The sequence below is a fragment of the Podarcis muralis genome, chromosome 15 (genome assembly GCF_964188315.1).
Source record: "Podarcis muralis chromosome 15, rPodMur119.hap1.1, whole genome shotgun sequence".
Lineage (NCBI taxonomy): Eukaryota > Metazoa > Chordata > Lepidosauria > Squamata > Lacertidae > Podarcis > Podarcis muralis.
Window position 1 is genome coordinate 31,673,781 of NC_135669.1, and position 27,267 is coordinate 31,701,047.

The 27,267-nt window shown below is 48.6% G+C and overlaps 3 protein-coding genes across 7 annotated transcripts in view; 2 read left to right on the top strand and 1 right to left on the bottom strand.

Annotated features, from left to right (window-relative positions):
• MMP28 (matrix metallopeptidase 28) overlaps window positions 1-4,446 on the top strand; it is a 29,357-nt gene extending 24,911 nt beyond the window's left edge. For all 5 annotated transcript variants that reach the window (XM_028708377.2, XM_028708374.2, XM_028708375.2 and 2 more), the window contains one exon: window positions 1,603-4,446. In XM_028708377.2, the coding sequence (XP_028564210.2) occupies window positions 1,603-2,000 (398 nt within the window). In that variant the 3' untranslated portion in view covers window positions 2,001-4,446. The remainder of the gene's footprint in view (window positions 1-1,602) is intronic.
• A 3,096-nt stretch (window positions 4,447-7,542) lies between these two features.
• On the bottom strand, window positions 7,543-9,716 carry C15H17orf50 (chromosome 15 C17orf50 homolog). Its single transcript, XM_077919824.1, has 4 exons — window positions 9,487-9,716; window positions 9,380-9,402; window positions 8,848-9,087; window positions 7,543-7,601 (listed from the first exon to the last, which is right to left on the bottom strand). Exons 1-4 carry the CDS (start codon window positions 9,714-9,716, stop codon window positions 7,543-7,545), a joined length of 552 nt encoding a protein of 183 aa, XP_077775950.1.
• A 4,030-nt stretch (window positions 9,717-13,746) lies between these two features.
• On the top strand, window positions 13,747-26,331 carry GAS2L2 (growth arrest specific 2 like 2). Its single transcript, XM_028708855.2, has 6 exons — window positions 13,747-14,839; window positions 15,629-15,867; window positions 16,750-16,857; window positions 18,985-19,081; window positions 21,535-21,841; window positions 22,561-26,331. Exons 1-6 carry the CDS (start codon window positions 14,482-14,484, stop codon window positions 24,401-24,403), a joined length of 2,952 nt encoding a protein of 983 aa, XP_028564688.2. The 5' UTR covers window positions 13,747-14,481; the 3' UTR covers window positions 24,404-26,331.
• Window positions 26,332-27,267: the final 936 nt, after the last annotated feature.

A 27,267-nucleotide genomic window follows, 5' to 3' on the forward strand; every position in this document is an offset into this window, starting at 1 on the left:
GTCCTGTTTTTTTAAGTCAAAAGAATAAAAGCAGCACCTGTAACCTTGTACATACCTGGCCAGCCATTGCTAACTAGGAAATACTTTTATTGAAATCGGAAAGAAAGTGGGGTGTAGTAAACAGTGTCAGTGCTTGCTGGGCTTGATGTTGACACTGGATCAGTTTCCTGTTCTCCCCGTCACCTGACACAGCACATGGAACGAACAAGTTCAGCTGAACAAAGTTATCCAGAATAGCCCAAAGATCTCTGACCTTCCCTGAATTCAGTTCCCAGAATTGCCAGGTGAACTGATCGTGAATTAAGTTCATTTGGGGGCAGAACTTTGAATGATTTTTAGTTCATCTTCAAGTTCACTTCTCTCTCTCATCTCTAGGTCAGTGGCTCCTAAAGTATGTGGCACTGCCCCTGGGCAGCGGTGGGATTCCCCAGAGGGGGCTAAGGGGCAACTGGATTTTGTATACAGTGGTGCCCCGCAAGACGAATGCCTCGCAAGACGGAAAACCCGCTAGACGAAAGGGTTTTCCGTTTCTGAGTTGCGTCGCAAGACAATTTTCCCTATGGGCTTGCTTCGCAAGACGAAACGTCTTGCTAGTCTTGCGATTTTTCCCCCGCTTTCCCCCCCTTTTTCTAAGCCGCTAAGCCGCTAATAGCCTTTTAGCAGCTTAGCCGCTAATCCTTTAATAGCCACTAAGCTGCTAAACCGCTAATAGCGCTAATCCGCTTAGCCGCTAATAGGGTTGCTTCGCAAGACGAAAAAACCGCTAGACGAAGAGAATCGCGGAACGGATTCTTTTCGTCTTGTGAGGCACCACTGTAAATGTGCAATTAATGGTTACTCTTTTGACATTTGTTGTGTTATGGTCTTCCTTGGTGGGTCATGCAAACCGCTATTTGGAATAATGCTTTTTATACTGTAGGGTGGGGCACCCGGGGGGGGGGTGAGTTTATGGAACCGAGGGGGCAGTGTCCCCAAAAAGTTTGGGAACTACTGCTCTAGACTCTTTGGACTCTTTTAAACTTAAAGATTGTAAGTCTTGGGGAACATAAACTAAACCTTCCACATTGTGTGTGTTTAGACATTTTCTTAGTCTCCAAAAGTATGTCTTTATACTTCAGCACAGCAGCACTGGAGGGATAGCTCAGGTGGTAGAGCATGAGGCTCTTAATCTCAGGGTTGTGGGTTTGAGCCCCACATTGGGCAAAAGATTCCTGCATTGCAGGGGGCTGGACTAGATGACCCCTCCTTCCAACTCCACAGTTCTCTGATTCTAGCTTCTTGGACTCCAGCTACCATTGGCCGTGCTGGCTGTTGGGGGTGATGGGACCTGGAATCCAGCACTGCATTTGGAGGGCCACAGCTAGAACCCAGTCCTGCCTAATTAAAAGAAGCATAGAATTATAGAGGTGGAAGTGAGCCCAAGGGAATTGCAGGAATCGCAGCTAAAGAATCCCTGACAGATGGCCATCTAAGCTGTGTCGGAGAACCTCTCCCATGAAGGATAGCCCACCGCATTCCAAGGGAGCTCGTTCCACTGTTGAACTTTTCTTACCGCCAGGAAGTCCTGCCTTGCCTCACCCTGCTCTCTGTCTCCCCCTGCAGGTGGCCGATGCTGGCGCTACAAAGGCTCTTCCCTGGACGCCGGCTTCCCCCAGAAGTGCAGCAACACGGGGGACCTCCCCCGACACCCCGACACAGCGCTCTATTTCCAGCCCCTCCACCATCTGGTTCTTTTCAAAGGTCCCAAATACTACATGGTGAGCGGAGAGTCCCTCCAAGTGGAGCCGTACTACCCCAGGAGCCTGAAAGACTGGGGAGGGGTGCCTGCCATGGCGAACGGCGCTCTCACGCGTCCTGACGGCTTTGTTTACTTCTTCCGAAATGAGCAGTTCTGGAAATTCAACCCAGATACGCTGAGGGTGGTGGAAAGTGGGAAATGGGCCTCCCAGCTAGGGTGGCTGGGTTGCCAGGATGCGGCCCTCAACCAGGCGGTGGTCTGAGCTTCTGCAGAAATTTCAACGGCTTTCATAACAAACTTCCCAAAGTCCAGAACTCGGTTCAGCGTTTGAGGGTCAGATGCTTGACGGTGTTGGAAGTTGACCTTTCATTTTGTCACAAGTGGACTTTTGTTTCTTTTTTAAAGGAGTAAGTGAAGCCTAAGAGAATACCTCTTGATGCAAAAGAAGAAGAGTTTGGATTTGATATCCCGCTTTATCACTACCCTAGGGAGTCTCAAAGCGGCTAACAATCTCTTTTCCCTTCCTCCCCCACAACAAACACTCTGTGAGGTGAGTGGGGCTGAGAGACTTCAGAGAAGTGTGACTAGCCCAAGGTCACCCAGCAGCTGCATGTGGAAGAGCGGAGACGCGAACCCGGTTCACCAGATTATGAGTCCACCGCTCTTAACCACTACACCACACTGGCTCTCACAATATCAGAATATCAGGTGCCTGACAAATCATGACACGGAGTGGGCGGGCAATACAGCTTCTTGCGCCACGTTGATTGGAAGAGGACGGGTTGGCATTCTAGCCAATTGAGAAGCATTATAGAGGAGGGGTGGTGGGCACTTCCGTTGCCTCTGGTCACTGGCTAAACCGTATGGCAGAGCTTTCCAAACTGTGTGCCTTGACACATTAGTGTGTCGGCTTCAGTGTGTAGGTGTGTAGCGTGAACACTCCCCATGCTCCTCCCGGAGCTGGGAAGGGGTTAGTTTAACCTCTGGTTTGCTAGTAAAACTGAATTACTGCATCACGAAATGATGCACGTCTAAAAAGTGTGTCGCCAGCATGAAAAGTCTGGAAAGCTCTGCCGTACGGAGGCCAAGCTTCCTTTAACAGCTGCCCACACCCCATTCAACTTCAAGCCATCTGTTCTTCTGTCTTCCATCTTTGTCCCAAAGCTGGTTACTGTGGAGTGGACAAAAACAGGGGGAACGTCTCTTAAGAACCTGTCAAGTCTCTGCCAAGGCTTTGGGAAAGCTATTCCTCCCCCAGTTGCAGCAACAGCAGAGAAAACAAGGTAGAGTTCTTTTTAATGAGTTTTATTCAATCCAAATAGCGAGAGACAAATGAAGGCAATGAGCCTTAGCAATGGCGTTGCTCCAAACTGGGCTCCTCCTCCCTCCTTCCTAGCAACAGCACCTTCCCTTACGGTGGTCAAATGTCTCTGGTTCCGTTGTTCTTGCTCTCTCAACGAACGTCGCGTTCTGGCAGAAGGGGGATAAGAAATGCTCTCCAGTGACAACATGTCATTTGGCTGCTCCTCTGCAGTCCCCCCTCCTTCTTCCAGTACTACCCAACTTCTCTGTTCGTCCATCTCTGAGCTGTGACCTCCCTCAAACTCCTCAAAGCCCTGCTGTAATTCAGTGCTGCCTTCCCCCTCTCCTGCGTCAGGAGAATTGGTGGGGGGGGGGGGGTGTGATCTCCACTCCTCCTCCTACTCCATCTCATCCTCTTGAGTCCAATTGCTGACAGAACCTAAGAAGAGCATCCTGCATCAGTCCAGCATCCTGTTATCACATTGGCCAACCAGATGGACCAATGGGAAGCCCACAAGCAGGACCCAATCACAAGAGCACTTTTTAAGGTGAGGCATCCACCTCACAGTCCTCTCCAGAGGTCATTTCTCCTCCGCAGCTGAGCCTTTGAGGAGTTAGTGAGGCCTGACCATCAATGTAAAGCTTCTCTTGCAGAATCTTGAGCTACTGTGCATCGGCTACTACATCTTCAGGGCGGAACAGGAGCTGTTCATCTGTTACCTCTCCTTGCCTGTTGGCAGTGCCTCTCTTGTGGGTGATCACATCTCCTTGACCTCCCACCTATAGCAGAACCTTGGCATTATTGCAGTTGGCATTGCTGTAATGTGATTCCATGTGCAAAGGAAGTCACATTCCCGCTGCAGTCTTGCAACAAATGGGTGAGGAAAGGGCCCAGCAGAAGCGTCACAGCTGAACGCAGCATTGAATCTGAAGCTTCAGCATGAACGCTCAGCCTTCGTTGCCTAGTACCACATGGCCACAAAACTGTTTTCTACCCAGTACCTCATGGGCTTTCTAGCACTTCGCTGCCTTTGGCAGTTCCATCACAGCAACACTTCTCCAGGTGCCTCAGTTTTCAACGTGTGTGCTGAGATTGGCAGAGGGGGCCCTTTTGGTGATTCCTGCACCCTCAGAGGCTCTAGGGGGGAAGAGGGCCTTCTCTGTGGTGGCCCCTAAGCTGTGGTGCACTTTATGCCTTCATTATACAGCTTTCCAGGGATGCTGAAGACATAGCTCTTTACTCTGGCTTTTGACACTTGAGATGTCTATTTTTACGACTCATTTTATGGTTGTAAGTTTTTAAAATTGTTTTTAATACTGTGTTTTATTGCTGTAACCTGTCTGGGGACATCAGGGTGAAGGATAGGAAATATATATACAAATAATACCTTCATCCTGAAACCAAAGCTGGACAGTGGTCTTGGTCTGTGGCTGAAAAGTACACATAGAGGCCTGTGACACTTATAAAAAGGGAATGAGAAACATCTGCGGCCTTCCAGATGTTTTGGAGTCTCAACTCCCACTGACTCCAGCCAGCAGCACCAATGGTCAGGGGTGACATACAGCAACTTATGTAGGGCCACAGTTTCCCCTCATCCCTGCCACAAGCCCTACTTATGAGTAAGTAGAGCATGCAAGCAGGGAGAATGGGGATGAGCACAGCAGCTTGGCCCCCACTCCCAGCTCCCATCAGCCCCCTGGGAGTTGGAGGGCAGCCATCTGCCCCAGAGAGCCTGCCATATCCATGTAGGGCAGAAATTAGCCCTCCAACTCCCAGAGGGCTGCAATGATAAGCACGGTGTAGTGGTGAATTAAGAATGGCATAGTCAAAACAAAAAAAATTCCTTCCAGTAGCACCTTAAAGACCAACTAAGTTAGTTCTTGGTATGAGCTTTCGTGTGCATGCACACTTCTTCAGATACACTGTGTGCATGCACACGAAAGCTCATACCAAGAACTAACTTAGTTGGTCTTTAAGGTGCTACTGGAAGGAATTTTTTTTGTTTTGACTATGGCAGACCAACACGGCTACCTATCTGTAATAAGAATGGCATAGTCCATGATAGTCACAGTCACACCCCCTTCTATGATACAACCCTCTAAGATTATGCAATAATTCTATAATTCTGCAAAAATAGCAACAATCAATGCAGATCTCGGCATATTGCCTTTTAGCTAGGTCTACTATTTTCTGTGCATGGACCCGGGCAAATGATTTGGGGTGCTCCAATATTGTCTTTCAGAGTGACATTTCCTTGAAGTTCCATTGTACGTAACATAATTTGCACCCGATTCTCTTGAAACTGAAACATCCCTTGTGTTTTCAGGATTCCTAAATGCTTAGCTTTGGAGCAAACAGAACAACTCCTCAGTGTTTCCCCCTCACACCTTGTCCAGAGTGACACCAGGAACCGGTCCTCTGTGACTGACACGCCTCCTTCCACCCTGATTGGCTCCCATCAGCACAAAGGGTGAGAAAGTTTATTCTCAGTGGCCAAGAAGGTTCCCTTCCTTGCTGATTGGGTGCCTCTGTGATGCTGGAGAAATGCTAAAGGGTCTTCAGCCCCCTGCCAACCCAGATTGCTGCACCTCTGGTGATAGTGGAGAGGACAAGCATGCCCAATCCTTCCTCTCCCCATTCTTGTGTTTTATTTACCCATGAACCTAATGCAGGTGTGGGGAGCATCTGTGATCTTCTAGATGTTCCCAAACAGCAGCTCCCACTATCCTTGCTTGCAGGGGCTGATGCGAGATGCAGTTCAGCAACATCTAGAGAGCCCATGGTTCCCCACACACGATCTGAGGCCTTGCTGTTGCTGCATTCATGGTGGTGGCTGCAGCAAGCACCTTCACCCCTCATCTTAAAAAGGGTAAAGGGATCCTGACCATTAGGTCCAGTCGTGACCGACTCTGGGGTTGCGCACTCATCTCGCTCTATAGGCCGAGGGAGCCGCCGTTTGTCCGCAGACAGCTTCCGGGTCATGTGGCCAGCATGACTAAGCTGCTTCTGGCGAACCAGAGCAGCACACGGAAACGCCGTTTACCTTCCCGCCGGAGTAGTACCTATTTATCTACTTGCACTTTGACGTGCTTTCGAACTGCTAGTTCACCCTGTCGTGGGGATTCGAACCGCCAACCTTCTGATCAGCAAGTCCTAGGCTCTGTGGTTTAACCCACAGCACCACCCACGTCCCACCCCTCATCTTAGGATGATAATATTTCATGCTCCTGAAGTGGTGGGCTCCAGGAGTTCCCTAACCACCACCACAACCAACCATGCAGTGTTCCTGCTGTGCTTTCTGTTTCTCAGCTGAGGCCTGACTTGCAAGGAGCTCTCCTCGCCATTGCCGGTTCTGCCTCTGCCAAAGGAATGGAAAGGGCTGTTTGCCATCCTTTGTCCTCCATCGTGTTGCAACATGCCAGTTTGTTGACCCTCCTTGACCCTCTATTGACAAGCTGGTCGCTCTGCAGCAACCTGCTTCCTCGGACCGGAAATTTCTCTGCCAGCCAAGCGCATACCAAGCAGTTTTGCAAGGGGCTCAGAAACCGGTTTCTCCCTGGCCACAACATTTGATTTATGCAGCCGCAGGACTGCTGTGTGGGCCACTACACCTTACACCTATAGAGCAGGGCTGAGGAACGTCAGGCCTGGGGGCTGAATGTGGCCTTCCAGGGACTTCTAGCTAGCCTTCAGGGTGCTTCCCAGGCTGCAACCCTCACCCACCATGCTTTGCACCCTCACTGGGCCAGAATTTGCCCCCATCTGTGATTGCATGCCTTGCTTGGCTAGATGGGAGATGGAGAGCGGTGTGTATGTCGGACCACATCACCACGCCCACCACTGGCATTCAGCCCCCAGGAATTTCCCCAGGAAGTAATGTAGCCCCACGGCCTGAAAAAGATTCCTCAGCTCTGCTATCGAGAAAAGTCTGGCTTCAGGAAGAGGGGGTCATGTTTGGGAAATCTCTAGATTCAAGTGGGGAGTTAGTAGACTGCCCAGTTGATGGCGCATCTCATAGGACAATGGGGCTCCTGTGACTGGTGTCTACAATTCTGAAGTTGGAAGGGATCCCAACGGTCATCTAGTCCAACCCCCTGCAATGCAGGACTCTCAATTAGATTGCATATGACTTGTCTTGATTATTATCTTCTGGATCCTGTGTATCCTCCAAAGCTTTGCTTTTACTCTCTCATTCATTTAACAACAATCCCCTAGAAGCCAAAACAAGCCACTAAGAAGCAGTGATGTTGAAGGATTTAATCCAAAGCATCCAAGGTCTCTCCCCCCCCACCTTTTAAAAACACAGCTGTGTTAAAACAACCACCATATGAGGTAGACCACACACACACATACACACATGCACACACAGAGAGAGAACATTTAGTCAGCAGCCAGCGTGAGCTTGCACAGACTTCAATCCTGCTGGACTCACCTCTAGGACCAGCAGACAAGTTGGCCAGCATCGCTTGCGGGCTACCAAGAAATTAATCCATTACCCCTCTCACTGCCTCTTTATTTCCTCTTCTGACTCCTCCGGAGCGACAGCCAGGTCTATAGAGTCTGGAAAAAAGAGGACATGCTGTATGACAACCAGCTTGTGATTCAAGTGAACTTGTGTTCTACTTTCATAGGATTGGAGAATTGTAGAGTTGGAAGGGACCCGTAGCATTCTACGGAAGGAAAAGCAGCAAGGAACTTCTTCCTTGACCCAGACCTATTTCAGGTTGCAGGGAGTGGAATGAGGGTGATGATGTCCCTGCTCCTTCTAACTCTCACCTCCTGTGACCAGACATTTGCCATCACTTCTGGGGGCCCCAGCTGCTGCTATGACGGCAACCGCTGGGCAGCTGAGCTACCTGCTGCAGTGGCCCCATCTGCATTCTAGTCCCCAGCAGACTTCCATCCTGGGAGAAGTCTGGAAAGCTGCAGAAAAAGTCTAAAAAGTGGACAGAGTATGTCCCTGCTCCATAGAGAGCTCCCCCGCTAGGGGCCCTGCTAAAGGAAGGTGGGGCATACAATTGGCCAGAAATATCCTGTTGAAAAAAGGCTCTTGCCCTTCTGCTGCTGCTGCTTTGTAGCAGTCATAGAAATTGGTAAAATGTGAACGTTTTCTAGCTCGGACACTACAGGTAGTGCTCCTTTGGTTTGGTCATCTGGGATAGCCTTGGGACCCACCTGGGTGTACCAACCCACAGATTGAAGTCCTATGTTTAAGCAGCAGGAACTGAGTTGGTAACATCTCTGAACACAGTGGTGAACACAGTATTATGAGTCCATTTCATTTCTCACCATTTTCTGATTTTTCCAATCTTGGATTCAGTTGTTTCTGCAGCAATTTGCAAATTTTTCTTTAAAAAATACCTCAAAAAACCTACAGCATTTCAGTGTACATTTCTTCTAAAGCTTCTTGTGTGACATTACATTTTTGCAAGTAATTTTTGCATTTTGTATGTTATTTTCACCAATATATTCATTATTATGCACACGTTTCCCTATTACTTGCATTCTCCTTCATTTTGGAGGATCATTGCAAAATTTGGATACATGTGGATTTTGAAGGATGGCCGCATTTCACTTCTCGTACAAATTTGAGAGTCTGCTTTAAATGTGAACTGAATTGAATTTCTCCCCTGGTTGTGAGAATGTTGTGGGCTGTTATATTTCTACCCATTGCACAGCCATTAAAGACACTGGGCCTCTATCAGGAAAACAGGGTAGCAGCTCTGGCCTGGGACCATCCCTAATTCACCCGTTGGGAAAGATAGCATTTAGACTCTGCAGCATACTAGTCCTCATTGCGTCTTGCCTGTACTCAGTGCTGGGCTCAAAGCCTCCGGCAGGTTTTCTGTGCTGTGGCCCAGCAGTCCATGTTCAATGAAAGCCCGGCTGTAATGTAATGTCTCGCACTTTTTGCAGAACAGAATCTCGCACTCTGGGCACATCTTGCCGGAGGATCTGTTCCTCTCCAGCTGACTGCAGACGGGTTCCTGCAGGGGCTTGTTTCTAAGAGGCAAAGGAAGGCTTGCAATTAAAATAACTCGAAAGACTCCTTAAAAAGAAAGGCTGGAGCACGCTGGGGCTTTAAAAGGCTGTGCAAATCTGTCATAAAAACTTAAGAGGAGTCCTGCAGCTGGACTTTGTAGTCTCTCAGCCCCACTCAACTCACAGAGTGTTTGTTGTAGGGGAGGAAGGGAAAGGAGAATGTTAGCCGCTTTGAGACTCCTGAAGGGGAGTGAAAGGCGGGATATCAAATCCAAACTCTTCTTCTTCTTCTAACCCCACCCCATTCTGCCCCCGGGCCTCCAGTTTGTGAAACATTCCATTTCAACTTTACACACATACAGACTCGGTTTTCCTGTCTCTAAAATGGGGAGAATGCAATGCAACTCTTTCACCACTACGGAGAGGAGATGTTTGCTTTTGAGGAAGGCCTCTGAGCTGCTACCTGTCTGCCAGCCAGGTAAGACCAGAGAGAAGGGGGAAAGAAAACCAGCTCCACAGCCAATTTTCCTGTTTTGGCAGCTGCTCCGTGCTGGGAGACTGAGGGGAATCCACAAGAGCACTAGAGCTGGATCCTTCTGCATCGAGGTCTGGCACATCATCTTCTGCTTCTGGTTCCTGGTGGCATCTCTCCTCTGATTTGCTCTCTTCCTCTTCTGGTCTGGTTTGGGACATCAGATTTTAAACCTGGATTAAGAGAGAGGGAGAGAGAGAGCACAGAGATAACAGTGAGGGCTGGAGACTTCAGTTATGTTATGCCCATTTCAGATCCCATCTCGCAACTCGACACCAAGCAAGCCTATCTGCAAAATATGAGGACAACCCTGATCTACCTCTCAAGGTCGTCGAAAGGATTTAGAACGAGATGGTTAGGGTTGCCATATTTCAAACAGTGAGAATTTGAAGTTTTTGAGCTGTTTTTAAGGGAACTCTCCAAAAATGACATCGTTGACACAAGTTGCCATATGTCCGGATTTTCCTGGACGTTTCATCAATTTCCACCCAGACACTGCTTCCAACTACAGTATTCTGGATATGTGTGGGAAATTCCGGACATATGGCGAGATGGTGCATAGGATAAGTGCTTTGAGCACTTAGGAAGTGCAATCTGGATAAATGTGGCCCTCTGGCCTCTTCACCCAGCCCTTGAGACTTGCCTTAGGCCACTCCCACTCTTCCAGGCCACACCCCTCACCGGCACTGCTCTGTGTCCTTGAAAGATTGAAGATAATGGGCCCAGCTAGCTTGGGTCCCTTCCTTTAAATAGGTCTAGTCTCTTGAAGAAATCTTAGTTGGATGCAACCTCCTTTGCTGGTCTGGAGGGAGGTGTGTCCTTATAGAAACCACTGACACGTGCAGTGCTGATGTCACATTTCCCCCCCACTTTTGCCTTTGGAAGGTTTCCCACAAGCGAAAGGGATGCGGGTAGAACGGTGGTCTAAACCACTGAGTCTCTTGGGCTTGCCAATCAGAAGGTCAACGGTTTGAATCTCCATGACAGGGTGAGCTCCTGTTGCTCTCTCCCAACTCCTGCCAACCTAGCATTTCGAAAGCATGCCAATGCAAGTAGATAAATAGGTACTGCTGCGGTGGGAAGGTAAACGACATTTCCGTGTGCTCTGGCACTCGTCACGGTGTCCCGTTGCACCAGAAGCGGTTTAGTCATGCTGGCCACATGACCCGGAAAGCTGTCTGTGGACAAACACTGGCTCCTTTGGCCTGAAAGCAAGATGAGCACTGCAACCCCATAGTCGCCTTTGACTGGACTTAACCGTCCAGGGGTCCTTTACCTTTTACCTTTTCCACATACAGACACTCACACGCCCCTCACACAGTTCAAGGATGCAGTCAGGTAAAAGCAGGCAGTGAAACATCCTGTGTGGCCAGGAGAGAATTTAAGGGGTGCGGGGTGCAGATCAAGAGCCCAGCAAGGCTGAATTCAGCCTGAGGTTTTCCACTCCTGCCTTCAAAGTTAGGATTCTCTTGCGAATGTCTCCAGTCATAGCTGGGGAGAAAGATGTGTCCCAGCCCTCAGACATTTTTGTCTAACACCTACCAGTGAAAAAGATGAGGGAAGTGGTGAGTTTTACTGAATGATCCGCTGAACCTGTGGACTGTTCTCTCCCAGATGCCACCCCTTCGAGAGGGCTGTTTCATGGCAAGGTGACCTCAGTCCACTGTGACATCACATAGCTTCTCCGGGCAAGTTCTAGAGAGGCTGTGCTGTCCGGCAGATACAAGGCTAAGGTTCTTCACTTCCCTGGGGAGTGAGGAAGGCGTGAGAAGCAGTCAATGTTTGCTTACTTGTCCAATGTCCAGAACAGAAATCAATCCAGCAAACAGAATCAATATATGTTGTTATGAGGTTTTTTGCATGGAGGGCTAGGATGAATGCTTGGGCCCTCTTCTAATTCTTGGGATAGCCAGGATAGTTTCCTGGAGAGGCGATATCCGAGATACAGTAATGGGCCATTAAGGGAACAAAGGAAATGGCTCTGTGCCAGAGAAAAATGGGTGGGGCCCCTCCTTCAACTGGCTTTTAGTTAGAAATACAAAAGGGCAGAGTGGAGAGTTGAGTTATGTGAGCTAGAAGTGGAAAAGCAACAGGCTGGGAAGTCAGAGAGGGTGATGTTTGGTTTCTGCTTGAATCCAAGACTGTGGCTATGGAAGAAGCAAGACCCTTTTGGGGTGTTGATGCTGTCATCCCCTCCATCGTAGCCTCAGGTTGTATATACCGTATGTGTAAATAAACCATATGCCATAAAGACACCACAGTCTCTGCTGTCCCTCATTCCAAAGGAAACACAAACCCTGGAACCCCTGGAATCTCTCACCACTCTGAGATTGGGGTGGCTTGCAACAATATGCTTATTGGTTTTTGAAAACACAACTGTAAAAAGTCAATAGGCTGTACAGAGCAATAAAAGGGGGGGGGACAGTAACTGTGTCTGAGTGAAATGCAGAGCATGTTTATGACATCTTCAGTATTAAGAAATAAATACAGAGCAATGGGTCAGAGTTTTCAGCATAGTGAAATCGTATTGTGGGCCATTAAAATGCAATGGATATTCGCTAGTGGTGTAGCTTTCAGTCTGCAAACATTTTTCTCCATTTGTGCACCCCCTTTGCATTCAAAATTGAGATAATGACATTTGCAGTCATGTAATTTCACCATTTCTGAAGACGAATTGCAGCAGAAAAGATTCAGTGTGGCATGTAGCAACTGGAAAACACTCTCCCTACATCCCTACTCTCAGGTAATAGCTGCTGTGTTTCTGAAGGGAAGCGTGTGTCACTCAGACCTCCTCTGTCCCAGAAGCCCCTTGCCTGAGTTTCAGACACACACACACACACACACACACGGTTATCCAGTGGCCTTGAATTGCACTTTGCACAAGCCCAGTGGCACACTTTATTACAATAGGCAGTTCCAGGTCTCTCAGTTGGAAGCAGGATCATGGGCCCAAGATACTTTGTTGCTTGGGGCAAAACACAAAATGGTGCCCCCAGTCACAGAAGACAGTGTGGTAGGTTGGCATCACTTCATCTCTGGCAGGTTGCATCGCTGCTTCTTACTGGGAAGTAGAGGGGATGGGACCATGCAGCAGCAGAGTGCAGTGGAGGCTGGTTCCATAGGGCAACTGGAGCACTGCCTCACCGACCTTAGTTTGCCCTCAGCCAGCCCCCCCCCCCCCGCTGCCATCTTACTGACAACCAGCCCAAGTGATGGCCCTGTCTGTCAGCTTCCTTCTCCTAAGTCTCAGTGTTGCCCCTTGTAGAAATCAGCAGGGAGGAGATGGGAGACAAAAGTACAGTGGTACCTCAGTTTATGAACAGTCCTGCTTACGAACTATTCAGTTTACAAACTCCATAAAACCAGAAGTAGTGTCCCGGTCTGTGAACTTTACCTCGGTCTACGAACAGAAGCCAAACGGTGGAAGGGCACCGGCAGCGGGAGGCCTCATTAGGGAAAGCACGCCTCGGTTTAAGAACAGATTTGGTTTAAGAACGGACTTCAAGAACGGATTAAGTTCGTAAACCGAGGTACCACTGTACAATTTGCAGGCTCCTCCTGTCTTTGGCTCTGGCGCCACCTACTGTTGGGCTCCCTGCCTTCTGTCCTACCGGTCCCAAATGCACACCAGCCACCAGTTGGAGCAGTGCACAGCCAGAGCCCATCTGATTCTGGAGGCAGAGCAATAGCCATTATGGCTAGTAGCCATCGATAGTCCTCTTCCTAAATTTGTCCAATCTTCTTTTAGTCTAGGTTGCTGGCCATCACTGCTTCCTGTGGAAGCGAGTTCCACAGTTCAACTATGCACTGAGTGGAAAAGTCCTTTATTTTCTCTGTCCTGAATCTCCCAGCATTCAGCTTCCTGAGTCCATGTCCATGAATTCTAGTGTTATGAGAGGGAGAAAACCTTTTTGCTGTCGGCTTTCGCCACACTGTGCACAATTTTATAAACTTCTATTCTATTCTGTCACTTCTGACTCTTACACATGGGTGTAGCCAAGGGGGGCAGGGAGGGGCAGCTGCCCCCTCAATCAATACAAAAAATGCATAGCAAACTGAGGTTCTGCCCCCCCCCCCAACAAAAACCCTGGCTGCATCCAAGCTCAACTAACCTGTCCTTTCTCCATGGTTTCCAGTGGGTGGACATCTGTCTTGCCACCCCCCACCCGCCCCCCGTCAAGCTTTGTGCTCACAGTATCTCATTTGCTTGGGTGGATCAGTGTTGCGAAAAGGAGCGAGGGTTGTTTGCTCCAGCCGAGGCAAAGCGACATCCGATCTAGCAGGGCGAACGGGGAGTGTTTTGTGAGAGTTGTCTGTCACCAAGGAGAAGAGAACAGGACTTGGAAGGAGGAAGCACAACAGACCAGGGACCCGGCACTGCAAAAGAGATTCTCCCTCTTTTTACGGATCTTGCGCCAGAAGTTCTGCAAATCCCCAAAGGACACGTGTGTGTGAATATGTTCGAGGTGTTCGAGGGCGTAAGATAGGAGGATATCAGATATTCGTGGTGTAAGGGTAATCCAATAGTTGCCTCGTGGAGCAGTGGTGGACCAACGAGGGACGCTCCGCTCTTGCCAGAAACGAGTTTTGAAGCAAGGACAAGCTGATGATGGGCCACCATTAATGGTGAGGACCATGAGGTCATGAGATGGGAGATCTTAGGAAGTCATTTCACCAACATTTCAACAAGACGATCCAGCCATGCTGCTGTAGGGGATCAAATGTATCCCTGGTTTCTGTGAGAACTGATGGAGCATGGAGCCAAAGTCTGCCTTGAAAATATAACTTTGAGGTGGATTTGTTTTGATGTCACAGGTGGTTGGGAGTGGCTCAAGGGATGGGTTGATGAACGGCAATGAGAGAGCTGGAGTTTTTAAGGTTGCTGAGCAGATTTTGTACTGAGTCGTCCCCCACCAGCGCTTGAAGATGTCCGGAATCCAGGAGGCTCGTATGAGGAGCATCCGCCCATACAAGACCGGGGAACAATACCTCTATGCCATGAAAGAGGACTTGGCCGAGTGGCTGAAGGAACTCTATGATGTGGACATTAACGTGGAGTTCTTCTTGGAAGCCCTGGAGACAGGGGTCTTGCTCTGTCACCATGCCAACAGCATCACCCAAGTGGCTTGGGACTTTGAGCAGAGGTACCCGGGTCTGAGCCACAAGCTCCAGCTGCCCACCTGTGAAGTGACTTGCAACGACTTTGCTCAGCCAGGGACCTTCCAAGCCAGGGACAACGTGTCCAACTTCATCCAGTGGTGCCGGAAGGAGATGGGCATTAAAGGTACGCAGCTCAAAACTGGGTGAGGAAGGGTTGCCAAATCTTGGTCCTCCAATTCTGCCCTCTGGAGTGGCAAAGAACAAGATTGGGAGGGCTCCATCATGCAGAAGATGGACCAGATTTGTTCTCCGTTAGGACAAAAAGTAGCAGCATATAGTTAAACCCACAGGAGGCTGGGATGGCCACCAACCTAGATGGCTTTGAAAGAAGGTTGGACAAATTCATGGAGGAGGAGAGGGCTATTGATGGCCGTTGTGCTCTGCCTCCGTAGCTGGAGACAGCAATATTTGTGAATACCAGTTGCTGGAAACCACAGGAGGGGAGAGGGCTCTTGTGCTCAGATCCTGCTTGCAGGTTTCCCACCGGCATCTGGTTGGCCACTATGTGAACAGGATGCTGGGCTAGATGGGCCAATGGCCTGATCTAGGAAGCTATTTTATGCTCCTGTGGGTGGTCAGCATCAAGCATGTTGTTGGCTATGTCCAACTCCCCACAGGGGGAGAGTCTGTTGGTGGGGAAAGGCATAATCCCCCAAGATGAGAGATGGGATCAGGATGTTTGCCTCACCTTGGATGAGAGATGGGAGTGAAAACTCTTGATTTTGGAGGACTTCTCCAACGCAATCGCTTTTTGATTGATGGGGAACAGTGAAAACAAAACAGAGGAGAAAAGTTTGACACAGCGCTAGCTGATAACCCTGACTTGGTTTCTCTGCGGCGTTTCCCCACCAATCGCCCCTCAATCCACACCGCCTAGCTGTCCCCTACTTTCACCCCACCTGCTTTGTTCCAGAAGTCCTGATGTTCGAGACGGAAGACCTGGTCTTGCGCAAGAACGAGAAGAACTTTGTCCTCTGTCTCCTGGAGGTGGCCCGCCGAGCCGCCCGCTTTGGCATGAGTGCCCCCACCCTCATCCAGATGGAGGAGGAGATCGAGGAGGAGATCCGCGAGGACCTGAACCTGCCGCCGGAAGAGACCCCCCTCCCAAAGGCCCAGAGGAAGCCGGCCAATTTCAAGAACCTCGACCAGATGGTATTTGAGCAGGGAGATTCACGCCCCAGGGCAAACACAGGGTCCCTGAGCTGCACAGGTCAAGGGCTCTCCTTCATTGGAGGTTTTTAAGCAGAGGCTGGGTGGCCATCTGCCAGGGATTCTGCAGCTGTGATTCTTGCATTGCAGGGGGTTGGACTAGATGACCCTTAGGGATCCCCTCCAGCTCTACACATCTATGATTCTATGACACATTTGTGCCTGGCAAAAGCAGCAAAGGAAGGGAGCAGGGCAGGGCTGGTGAGGGGTGTGGCTTGGGGGCAACTCTGGAGGTCCACATCAAGAATCCTAGAGGGCCACCTGTCATCATCGTCATTCCCCCGACTATTTGTTTTATTTCATAAAATTTTACACTGCTTGATTGTTTAAAAAAAGAACATCAAAGCATAAAACAACAAGATTATCAACAAGAAAAAATTACAATAATTTAAGACTTTCAAAAAGTAAAAATAACAATTGACTGCAAAGAATTGGAAACTCACACCAACCTGCTAAATATCTGGACAGGCTTGTCTAAACAAAAATGTTTTTAACAGGCGCTGGAACAGATGTCAATAGGCAGGGAGTTCCAATGTGCTATTTATTTATACATCTGTGTCTCACATTCACTCCAAGAAGCACATCAATACTGTTCTCCCCAGTTTCATACTCACAACGACCCTGTGAGGTTGGCCAGGCTGAGGGGCGATTGGTGATAAATCTCACGGTCACCCAGTGAGCATCAGGGCCGAGTGGGGAAGGCAAACCCTGATCTCACAGCTCCTAGTCTGAAACTCTAACCACTATTCCACACTTCCTCTCACTCATATTCAGGTTGTTGTTGCTGAACTCATTACTATTCTTATCCTCCTGCTTTCTGCAAAGGTCCAGTGTCTCGTCAGCCGTTGCACCTGCCCGGTCCAGTTCTCCATGATCAAAGTCTCAGAAGGGAAATACCGCGTGGGCAATTCAAACTTGCTGATCTTCGTCAGGGTGAGTTGGCCTGTGGTGGGCGGGGCCAGAGGCAAAAGTGGGTGGAGCAATGGATGCGAATTTTACTTTTGTATAGTAAGCTGGTTTCTGAGCATGCTCACAAACTTGGGCTGAAGGAAGCTGTCCATTTCTGTCCTCTCAGTTCCAAATTTTTCCATCCTGAAATTCTGCTCTCCACTTTGGGGCCACGTTCTTAAATCCTCTTGAAAAATTAATCAGCATTTTGCTGCGAATTTTTCCTAATGCACAATTTTCTGTCAGGACTTTTGACTACTATAATGGCTAATGGCAGCTGGAATTGGGATGATGGCAGCTGGAATGTCGCCATGTTGGGTTGGTGGGTGGAGGGGGACACAGGTCCCCCAATCGTAGGGATGGAAGGATCCGTCAATTTCAGTTTTCTCACTTTCCTATTTTCCCCAACATCTCTGCCGTTTAAAAATTCTAATGACAATTCTTCAGCATCTTAAGGCAAATCTCTCCTAATGCACAAATTTTTGTATGCAGTTTGGACTAATATACGCATTTTTGCACCTCAGATTTCCCTAATATAATGTGTTTTTGTAGGTTACTTTCACTAACATGTTCGTTCTCATGCACACTCCCTGCTAATATATGGATTTTTGCAAAGACTGATTGGCGGGCAAACTGGATAACTGCATTGCAAAATTCAGATGAGTGCATTTGAAGGATGGTTGTGTCTCTGGTTCTCATATTGTTTTAGAATGTTCAGATTCAATAAGTTCACATGTGAACAGGAACAGATTTCTCCCACATCCTTCACACACACACACACACACATTCAGAGTCACGATCACGCTCCCTCCTACATCCAGGAAAGCAGGAAGTATGATCAGAGGTCAAAGATACATCTCAGCCAGGCGAAAACACACAAGGAGGGCAAGAAGCAAGGGGTGTGGCCTTGGAAGAGTCGAAAGGGCCAGATAGAGAAGCCTTAGGGCCACATTCTGGCCCCCTGGCCCAAGGTTCCTCACCTCTGGTCTTCAACAACTGACAGCAGATTTCCAGAATGTCGAAGGCGGGTCTCTCCCAGCCCTACCAGGTATAAGGATCCAGCTCATGCCAGAAGCAGATAGCCTATAGAGAAGAGAGAGTTACCTGTAGGTAGGACATAGGAATATCATGTGGTTCCCACAGTGGGCAGTGCTGCCCCCAAAGGCAGGGGGTGGAATTACCCACAGGAGGAAGAGGCAAGCAGACGGTGGAGGCATAAAAGACTATGAAGCTGGTTTATGGGATCAAGTCCATTGTTGAATCAATGAAACCAAATAGTTTCAGTTGAATTTTGCATAAATGTGCAATTAATCGTTACTGTTTAGAGTTTTATTATGTTTTTATCTTACCCAATGGGTTGTGCAAACTGCTGTTCTGAGTAAGGGAAATGATCAGTGGGGATGAATTTATGGAGCCAAGGGGACAGGGCCCCCCCAAAGTTTGGGAACCACTGGTCTAACTTTCTGTGTGTGTGTGTGTGTGTGTGTGTGTGTGCCTGTGGCACATAAACAGACTTGTGAAACAATTAGTGTTATCTATCAATCTCTTGGGACGCTGGTGGTGCTGTGGTCTAAACCACTGAGCCTAGGGCTTGCCAATCAGAAGGTCAGTGGTTCAAATCCCCGCGACGGGGTGAGCTCCCGTTGCTCAGTCGCAGCTCCTGCCAACCTAGCAGTTCAAAAGCACGTCAAAGTGCAAGTAGATAAATAGGTACCACTCCGGCGGGAAGGTAAATGGCGTTTCCGTGTGCTGCTCTGGTTCGCCAGAGTCATGCTGGCCACATGACCCAGAAAAACTGCAGACAAACGTCGGCCAGTAAAGCGAGATGAGCTCCACAACCCCAGAGTCATTCACGACTGGACTTAACGGTCAGGGCGGGGTCCTTTACCTTTATCAATCTCTTAGTCACCTAGCACAGGACTGTCTCCAGGTTTTAAAACATTTCAGATCCCCAGGTGTAGAGGAAAAACCATAGCCAAATAGCGATAAGGTGTCTGCGTCATTGCTAGGCAGGCATCACTTGGGAGAGCATTCCGCAGGACCGCACGTGTTGTTGTGGCTCACAGTCAGGAAAGGGCATGTGGTGCTCACCTGTGCTCCTTTTTGCTCCAGATCCTGCGGAATCACGTGATGGTCCGAGTGGGCGGCGGCTGGGACACCCTAGAGCACTACCTGGACAAGCATGACCCCTGCCGGTGCACCTCGCTCTGTAAGTCCCCTGTGCTCTTGTCGGACGTAAAGTAAGACCATATTTGCGCCCATCGCTTTAAATCCGAAGTGTTTCATTCCTGTGTTTTTGTTTATTTAGCCCAGCAGGTCTCAAAACTGACTGGGCTTTGACCCAGGCAACATTCAAACCATATCTTTAAAGTGCTATGATGCTGCTTTAAACACTTGTGGCTTCCCCCAGGGAATTCTGGGGGCTGTAGTTTGTTAAGGGGGATGAGAGTTGTTAGGAGAGACCCCTACAGAGCTACAAAGTTCTTCCTGACAGTAAGAGCTGTTCGACAGTGGAATTTGCTGCCAAGGAGTGTGGTGGAGTCTCCTTCTTTGGAGGTCTTTAAGCAGAGGCTTGACAACCATATGTCAGGAGTGCTCTGATGGTGTTTCCTGCTTGGCAGGGGGTTGGACTCGATGGCCCTTGTGGTCTATTCCAACTCTATGATTCTATGATTCTATGATTCTACAATTCCCGGTGTTCCCTTTGAAGAGGGATCAATATTTGTTGGGAGCCTCCCAAAGTGGCTGGGGCAACCCAGTCAGATGGATGGCATATAAATAAGATATATTATGACAGTGGTACCTCGGGTTAAGTACTTAATTCGTTCCGGAGGTCCGTTCTTAACCTGAAACTGTTCTTAACCTGAAGCACCACTTTAGCTAATGGGGCCTCCTGCTGCCGCCATGCCGCCGGAGTACGATTTCTGTTCTCATCCTGAAGCAAAGTTCTTAACCCGAGGTACTATTTCTGGGTTAGCGGAGTCTGTAACCTGAAGAGTATGTAACCTGAAGAGTATGTAACCTGAAGCGTATGTAACCTGAAGCGTATGTAACCTGAGGTACCACTGTATTATTGTTATTATTATTATTATTATTATTATTATTATTATTATTATTATACTCCTTCTGCTGAGTTGGGCCCTTCACGTCTGTCCTAAAGTCCTGACCTGATGGTACCACTCTACCTGCTAATAACAGGGATGGGGAACAATTTTCTAGCCTAAGGTCTGCATTCTCTCATAAGTATCCTTCCAGGAGGCACATGGTAGGGGTGGGCGGGGCCAGAGGCAAAAGTGGGTGGAGTCGCATATATAAATTTTACCTTTGTACAGCAGGCTAGTTTATACACACATACATACCTCTCTGTCCTCGATCCAGGCAACCCAGAGGCATTACCCAGGCAAAACCAGGATGTGAAGCAGGACCAGTAGAGGATGCAGCTGGGGGAGGTTGTAGCCTAGGGAGAGTCTTGGGGGCTGGCAGGGCTGCATTCATCTCCTGGGCCTGAGGTTCCTGCCCTCTGTGCTACGAAAGAGAGCAGGGCACCTGCAGCTGGTATAAAAGCCATTGCCATGATTTTTGTAATGACACTGATGTCCACTAGAGGGCAGGCCAGTGCTGCAGATAACAAACACAGTCCTTAGAACTGAACTTAACCCAAGCAAATCAATGGAAACTCCCAAAATTTGGGAAAGAAAATGTACTTCATGGAATCATAAAATCATAGAATTGTAGCATTGGAAGGGACCCTGAGGGTTATCTAGTCCAACTCCCTGTAATGCAGCAATCTCAACTAAAGCATCCATGACAGAGGGCCATCCAACCTGTTTTAAAAGAAGAAGAAGAAGAAGAAGAGTTTGGATTTGATAACCCGCCTTTCACTCCCTTTAAGGAGTCTCAAAGCGGCTAACATTCTCCTTTCCCTTCCTCCCCCACAACAAACACTCTGTGAGGTGAGTGGGGCTGAGAGACTTCAGAGAAGTGTGACTGGCCCAAGGTCACCCAGCAGCTGCATGTGGAGGAGCGGGGAAGCGAACCCGGTTCCCCAGATTACGAGTCTACCGCTCTTAACCACTACACCACGCTGGCTCCAAACTTATTATTTATTTATTTCTATAAGATGCATATACTGCCCTTCACCATAAGATCTCAGGGTGGTTCACACTTCTAATGAAGGAGAGTCCACAACCTTCCAAGGGAGTCCATTCCACTTTCAAACAGCTCCTGCTATCAGAAGGTTCTTGCTAATTAATGTTTAGTCGGAATCTCCTTTCATGTTATGTGAGCAATGAGTTATTGGGGTGGCAACAAGCTGGTCAGATGAGCAGGAAATGTCCGTGGGATCCAGGATGCAACATATTGCAGAGCATTTTTGGAATATTAACCATTCTAGACTTCAGGGCTTGTTGTTGCATCCCTGGTATAATTTCCCTTGCAGAATTAATGCAGAAGTAGACCTATCCTTTAGTCCTTCTAGGAACCTCGGGCCTGGGGGATGAATGTGCCCAGGAGAGGCCAAGCCAGATCTGTGAGCTACTCAGCTATTCCACATCTCTGACAAAATAAGATTCTGGACCTTGAAAGCATATATTGTGATAACTGTGTTAGAAGCTGAGGTTCTGCAGGATTCTCTCTCATTGATTTCCCCAACCCTTTCTGCAGCTCACAAACAAGCCTTGAGGGCAGGCAGCCCTCAGAAGATGCAAGCCACGCCGGTCCAACACGAAATCACAGCCCGCTTAACGCCCAGGAAAGACAACCCCAAGTCCCAGCCTGCTTTGATTGTCACCCGATCCCAAAGCCCGCTGCCCCCAGTGGAGTGGAGGACCTATACTCCTAACAGCCCTGGGTGGAAGACTCTGCAGCGGTCACCTCCAAGCAACGGTGGCAGCGGCGGCAGCAGTAGGAAAACCACAGCTCTGCTTATCTCCCCGGAGGTCTCAGAACATCGGAGAGTCCCTTCGGTCAGGTGATGACAGATAATGTGTGGGGAGATAGGAAGAATTTGTTTTCTGCCAACAGCTCAAAGTTTTCACTTCTGACCAACCTAGATTTATGGCCCAGAGTAACTGGAACAATGTTATGGTAAAGAATATGAGCTACAAGCTATATATATCTATATATATCTCCATTGGTCCTACGTTGTTCCTACAAGGAATTTGCAGTTGGAGACAACAATGCTTCTGAATTCCAGTTGCTGCCTTCAGATGTCTTCTAAAAGTCAGATAGTTGTTTATTTCCTTGACGTCTGATGGGAGGGCGTTCCACAGGGAGGGTGCCACTACCAAGAAGGCCCTCTGCCTGGTTCCCCGTAACCTCACTTCTCGCAGGGAAGGAATCACCAGAAGGCCCTCAGAGCTGGACCTCAGTGTCCGGGCTGAAAGATGGGGGTGGAGATGCTCTTTCTGGTATACTAGGCTAAGGCCATTTAAAGGTCAGCACCAACACTTTGAATTGTGCTCAGAAATGTACTGGGAGTCAATGCAGATCTTTCAGGACCGGTGTTATATGGTCTCAGTGGCCACTCCCAGTCACCAGTCTAGCTGCCACACTCTGGATTAGTTGTGGTTTCCGGGCCACCTTCAAAGGTAGCCCCACATAGAGTGCATTGCGGTAATCCAAACGGGAGATAACTAGCGCATGCACCACTATGTGTTGTGCTTATGTTATTGTGTTCTCCTCTTTCAGGGCGAGGTCAGTGACTCCAACCCGGAGGCTGCCGGGCACCGAAGAGAGACTCGCATCTAAGCCAACTCTCTCTATTCGGAGCAGAAGAGAGGCATGCCCTGTCCTGTCCCAGCTGAACGGAAGCACAGAGAACAACTTGCCCGTTCGGAAATCTGTCTCAGAGGCACATCGCGGAAGGTCTCCTGCCAGAATCCCAACGCCAACACCTCACAAAGAGAAACCAGAGAGGCCAGCGTCATCCAGAGCTGCTACACTGAGGGCTCCAGTGACCCGGCCTCCAGGAAGGTCCCAGCCTGAAATGAACGGCCCACAGACCCTCTCTTGCAGTCCAACCAAGCACTTCCAGGCCCCAATGGAAAGCCCTGCAAGGCCGCAAGGTGGAGTCACCATACACAGCTGGAGTAAGGACTCAATAGCGTGGCGATCACCCTCCCCAGTAAAACACGCAGGTGTGACTCAGAAAGAAGACAGCAGTGTCAAGACCTCCGGAAGAGTTGCCCCAACATCATACAGGCCGCCAGCAATTGGTAGCAGCTACCAAGAGGCGTTCTGTTTCAGAAATGGGGGTAACACCCTGGACAAAAACCAAGCCAACCTGCCCAGGAAAGAGCTTTTCAAGGGCAAGGCCCCTCTTCTGAGAGAACAGGGCAAGGCTGTCAGCCTGGAAGCATCAGCCAGCAGGTTCTCCAACAGCTCAGGGGGTGGAATCGGTCAGAAATTGAAGGATGGTGGGAGCTTAGCTGGGCAAGAAGGTGTTCCAGGAAGACCTTGTAAAGATGGCCGGATGAGTCAAGGGAATACCAAGGAACTGGGCAGGGGAACAGAACGTGTTTACACACCACTGCCTATCGATCCAGTGGAAGAACAAGCTCTGTACAGGAGCCTAGAGGATGAGATTTTGGCCAACATCAAGGAGCTGGAGGAAGTCTCTGAAGGCAACCCCGTTTCTCAAGGGAGTCGGCTAGGAGGGTTTGGAGTGGACTGTTGCCAAGGAAGAGACGCCATGGCCTTGACCTGTAATGGGCCGAGGGTCTCCACACCCACCTGGTCCTCTTTGCCTATCACCCCGAGGACCTCAGTCTCTGAGGGAAGTGTGCCTCGGAGCGGGGTCTATGTGCCTGAGAGGGAGATGAGGTGGCACCCCGCGGGACTATATTACGACAGTGTTGTTCAAGAGCTCTCCAAGACACTGCACCGGGAGCACGCAGGGACTGAGGGAAGTCCCCCCCAGTCAAGTCCATCTCTGGTGAATGGAAACCAGGCCAGAAAAACATTCCTAGACAGAGAAAGTCCTGTTCCCGAGAAGAACTGTGTGGCCCCTGAAGCAGAAGGTGGAGAACCATACCACACAGCTTGTGTGGAAGTAGACGGAAACACCAGAGCCTCTCAAGCGATGCCAGGCAGACCTCCTGATTCTCCAGAGCACTCTCCAGCTCCTGAGGACACAAAACTACCTCAGAGTAAGCCGAGGCGGTCTCTGAAGAAACCGGAGAGGGTGCCCTCCATTTACAAGCTGAAGCTGCGCCCCAAAATCCGGCCACGCAGAGACAACAGGCCCGAAAAGAGGCCTTCAAGGATCCCTACTCCAATTGCGTACAGGCATGCCCAAAGAGGATCCAGCGTCAAGGCCCAGGCGAAGAAGGCCCACAGCGTCAAATCCCAAATCTGGAGTGACCAGGCTGCCGTGAGGCAAAATGGCTCGGGGGACACTACTGGGTCCAAAGACCAGGCTGCACTTTCTGACTACAGCCCTTCCTCCACACAAGACGGGGGTCCTGGGAGGAAAACAAGTGTGACAGAGGGGGAAACGGAGGCGTCAGGTGTGGAGGAGTCCTGGGTGTGACATTTCCTTAAAGATGCGATTGCAGTCTCAGAATTGCAATTGCGGTCTTTTCTTGTGCCTAACCCCCATCGCCAAGCTTTGTTTCTGGTGGTCTCAGTTTCAGGCCAGAAAAGTGAATTAATGAGAATTGTACCATATGCATTTATGGTTGTGTGCTAACTATGCAGTATGTTGAACCAGGGGTGGGGTGGGGACCCCTCTCTCCTACTCCCTCAGCTGCCTAAACAGTTAGCAGACTTCAAGTGCAGGTCTGAGCTTGTAACCCTGAAAGCTAGAAGCTTGCAGCTGTACCTCTGTGGGTGTGTTGATCCCACAGGGAAACAAAAGGTTGCCAATGGGGAGTTGTATGTTCTACATACCATTATCTTTGTTCTTCGACTTTCTGGAAATAAACTTGGATGAATAGAGGTGCTGTTGGGGGGCATTTAGTTGAGTATCTTCTGCGTCTCTGCAGTTCACAAAACAAAGGTGGAAGATGGCTCATTTGCTAAGGTCTGGTTTCCTGGTTGTGCTATAGATAGCGACAGATTCTGTCATGCACCTGCCCCCAACATCTATCAGGCTTGTTCTTGGTTGTCACACAAGCCCAAAGATGAGGAACCTGTGGTTCTCTGGCTGTTTTTGGACTCCCAGTCACCATAGACAATGAGTGATGGGGATGATGGCAGCTGGAGTCCAGCGACACCAGGAGGACCACCAGTTATCCACCATGAAGAATCGAATCCTGCTCCAGGGTTTAAAACAGCAGGAGCTGATTTTGGATGCATTGTTTGCGTCCATGAGAACTAGAGGCTTCTGACTCTTTCAATAAAGGAAGTTCAGACTCTCCAAATTCCGTGTAGGTTGGGGGACTAAGAACGTGCAGAATCAGCTCAGAACAGAGAGAACACACAGGCCTCCTGGTATGTTTAATAGGATTGCATTTGATTAAATATTAATGCAATAAAGTCTGATTTGATGAATATATTTTTTTTAAAGAAGGGGCCATCGCACTTGTCAGTTACCCAAATCCCCTTGCACTTATTCGCCAGGAGAACATCAGGAGGTGGGAGCATGTTTAATTCTTAATGAGCAATTAGCTGGAGCACTCCCTGTCTGCTTTATCTCCATGCGTAAAAGCGTTAGAAACTTAACGATATATATAAAATTTTAATTCAGAGAGGGACCTGGAATATCTCCAGGGGGGCATTGCTAGGTCCATGGAACACTTGGGGCCCTAATTTACATAAAATGTGTATGCACAAATATAGGGCAGCTTTCAGAAGATGAGCAGCCCCGTATTCAATTAGTATTATTATTATTTTTAAAAAAAGTTTAAAAGAAGGAGAAAGAGCAGGAGACCCCATGCATAGTTTAAAGGCACTTGCTCTGCAACCCATCCCGTAACAACGCCTTTGCAGCCCTGACCTTGGCTAGAACCCTGACTCTCCCTGCCTTGCAGGGGTTAGACTAGAAGACTCTTGGAAGTATTGGAAGACACAAGATCTACCCACCCTGGAAGAATGGCAGATGAAGGTGATGGACTATATGGAATTGGCAGAAATGACCGGCAGAATCCGAGACCAGGGAAAAGAGTTGGTGGAAGAAGATTGGAAGAAATTTAAAGACTATCTACAGAAATATTGTAAAATTAATGAATGTTAGAATGATGTTGGATAAAAAGTTAAGTGGTGTTTAGCTATAATGCTATAAGGAATATGAAAAAATGGATTATTAATAGGTAAAAATTTAATGTTACAATATTTTAAGATTAAAGACTAGGATAAACAAAGAGGGAAAGGATTTGCTGAACTAACAAGTTGAATTGGAATACAAAAAGGGAGGTGCGAGGAGGTCCGGGAAACAAGCAAATGAAAGATAAGTGATGGAAAGATGGAATTGTTTTTTAACTATTTTTATTTTGTATTTTTTCTTTTTCTTTTTTCATTTTGTAATATGCTGAAAACTTCAATAAATATCTTTATAAAAAAAAATAGACTAGAAGACTCTTAGGATTCCTTCTAACTCTACAATTCAATAGAATCACAGAGTTAGAATTGACCACAAGGGTCATCTGCTCTAACCCCTTGCAGTGCAGGAATCTTTTGCCCAACATGGGACTTGAACCCACAGCTCTGAGTTTAAGAATCTACTGCTCTACTGATGAATCTACCCCAGACCTGTGATTCTACTTGCCTCCGACCTTCTGGGACCCCCAGCGAATAGCTGCAAGTTGCAAAGGTTTGCTTCCATCATTGCATCTGCTTCTTCCTTCAACGCTATGTTCTACAACTCCCATGCGCTTGATCTCGCAGGAAGAAACTCCTGTGAAATTTGGTGCACGCTTCCATACATGTATGTGTTTAATGGCCATTGGCCTTTAAAGAATCTATGGCCTGTAAAAGCTGGGGGGGGCACTGTTATGATTATTTTATTATTACACTTTTTATTATTATGCTCCATAAAATGTGTTCTTAATGCTGTGGGATCTTTTGATAAAGGGCAGTATATAAACTGAATAAATAATAAATAATAATAATACATTTCTCCAGAGGTGGCTGGTAGGGCAGAAGGCAGAACACCCAACAGTAGGTGGTGCTAGAGGAAACTCATTCCAACACTAAATGGTAAAAGTAAAGGTACCCCTGACCATTAGGTCCAGTCGTGGCCGACTCTGGGGTTGCGGCGCTCATCTCACTTTATTGGCCGAGGGAGCCGGCGTACAGCTTCCGGGTCATGTGGCCAGCATGACTAAGCCGCTTCTGGAGAACCAGAGCAGTGCACGGAAACGCTGTTTACCTTCCTGCCGGAGCAGTACCTATTTATCTACTTGCACTTTGACGTGCTTTCAAACTGCTAGGTGGCAGGAGCAGGGACCGAGCAAC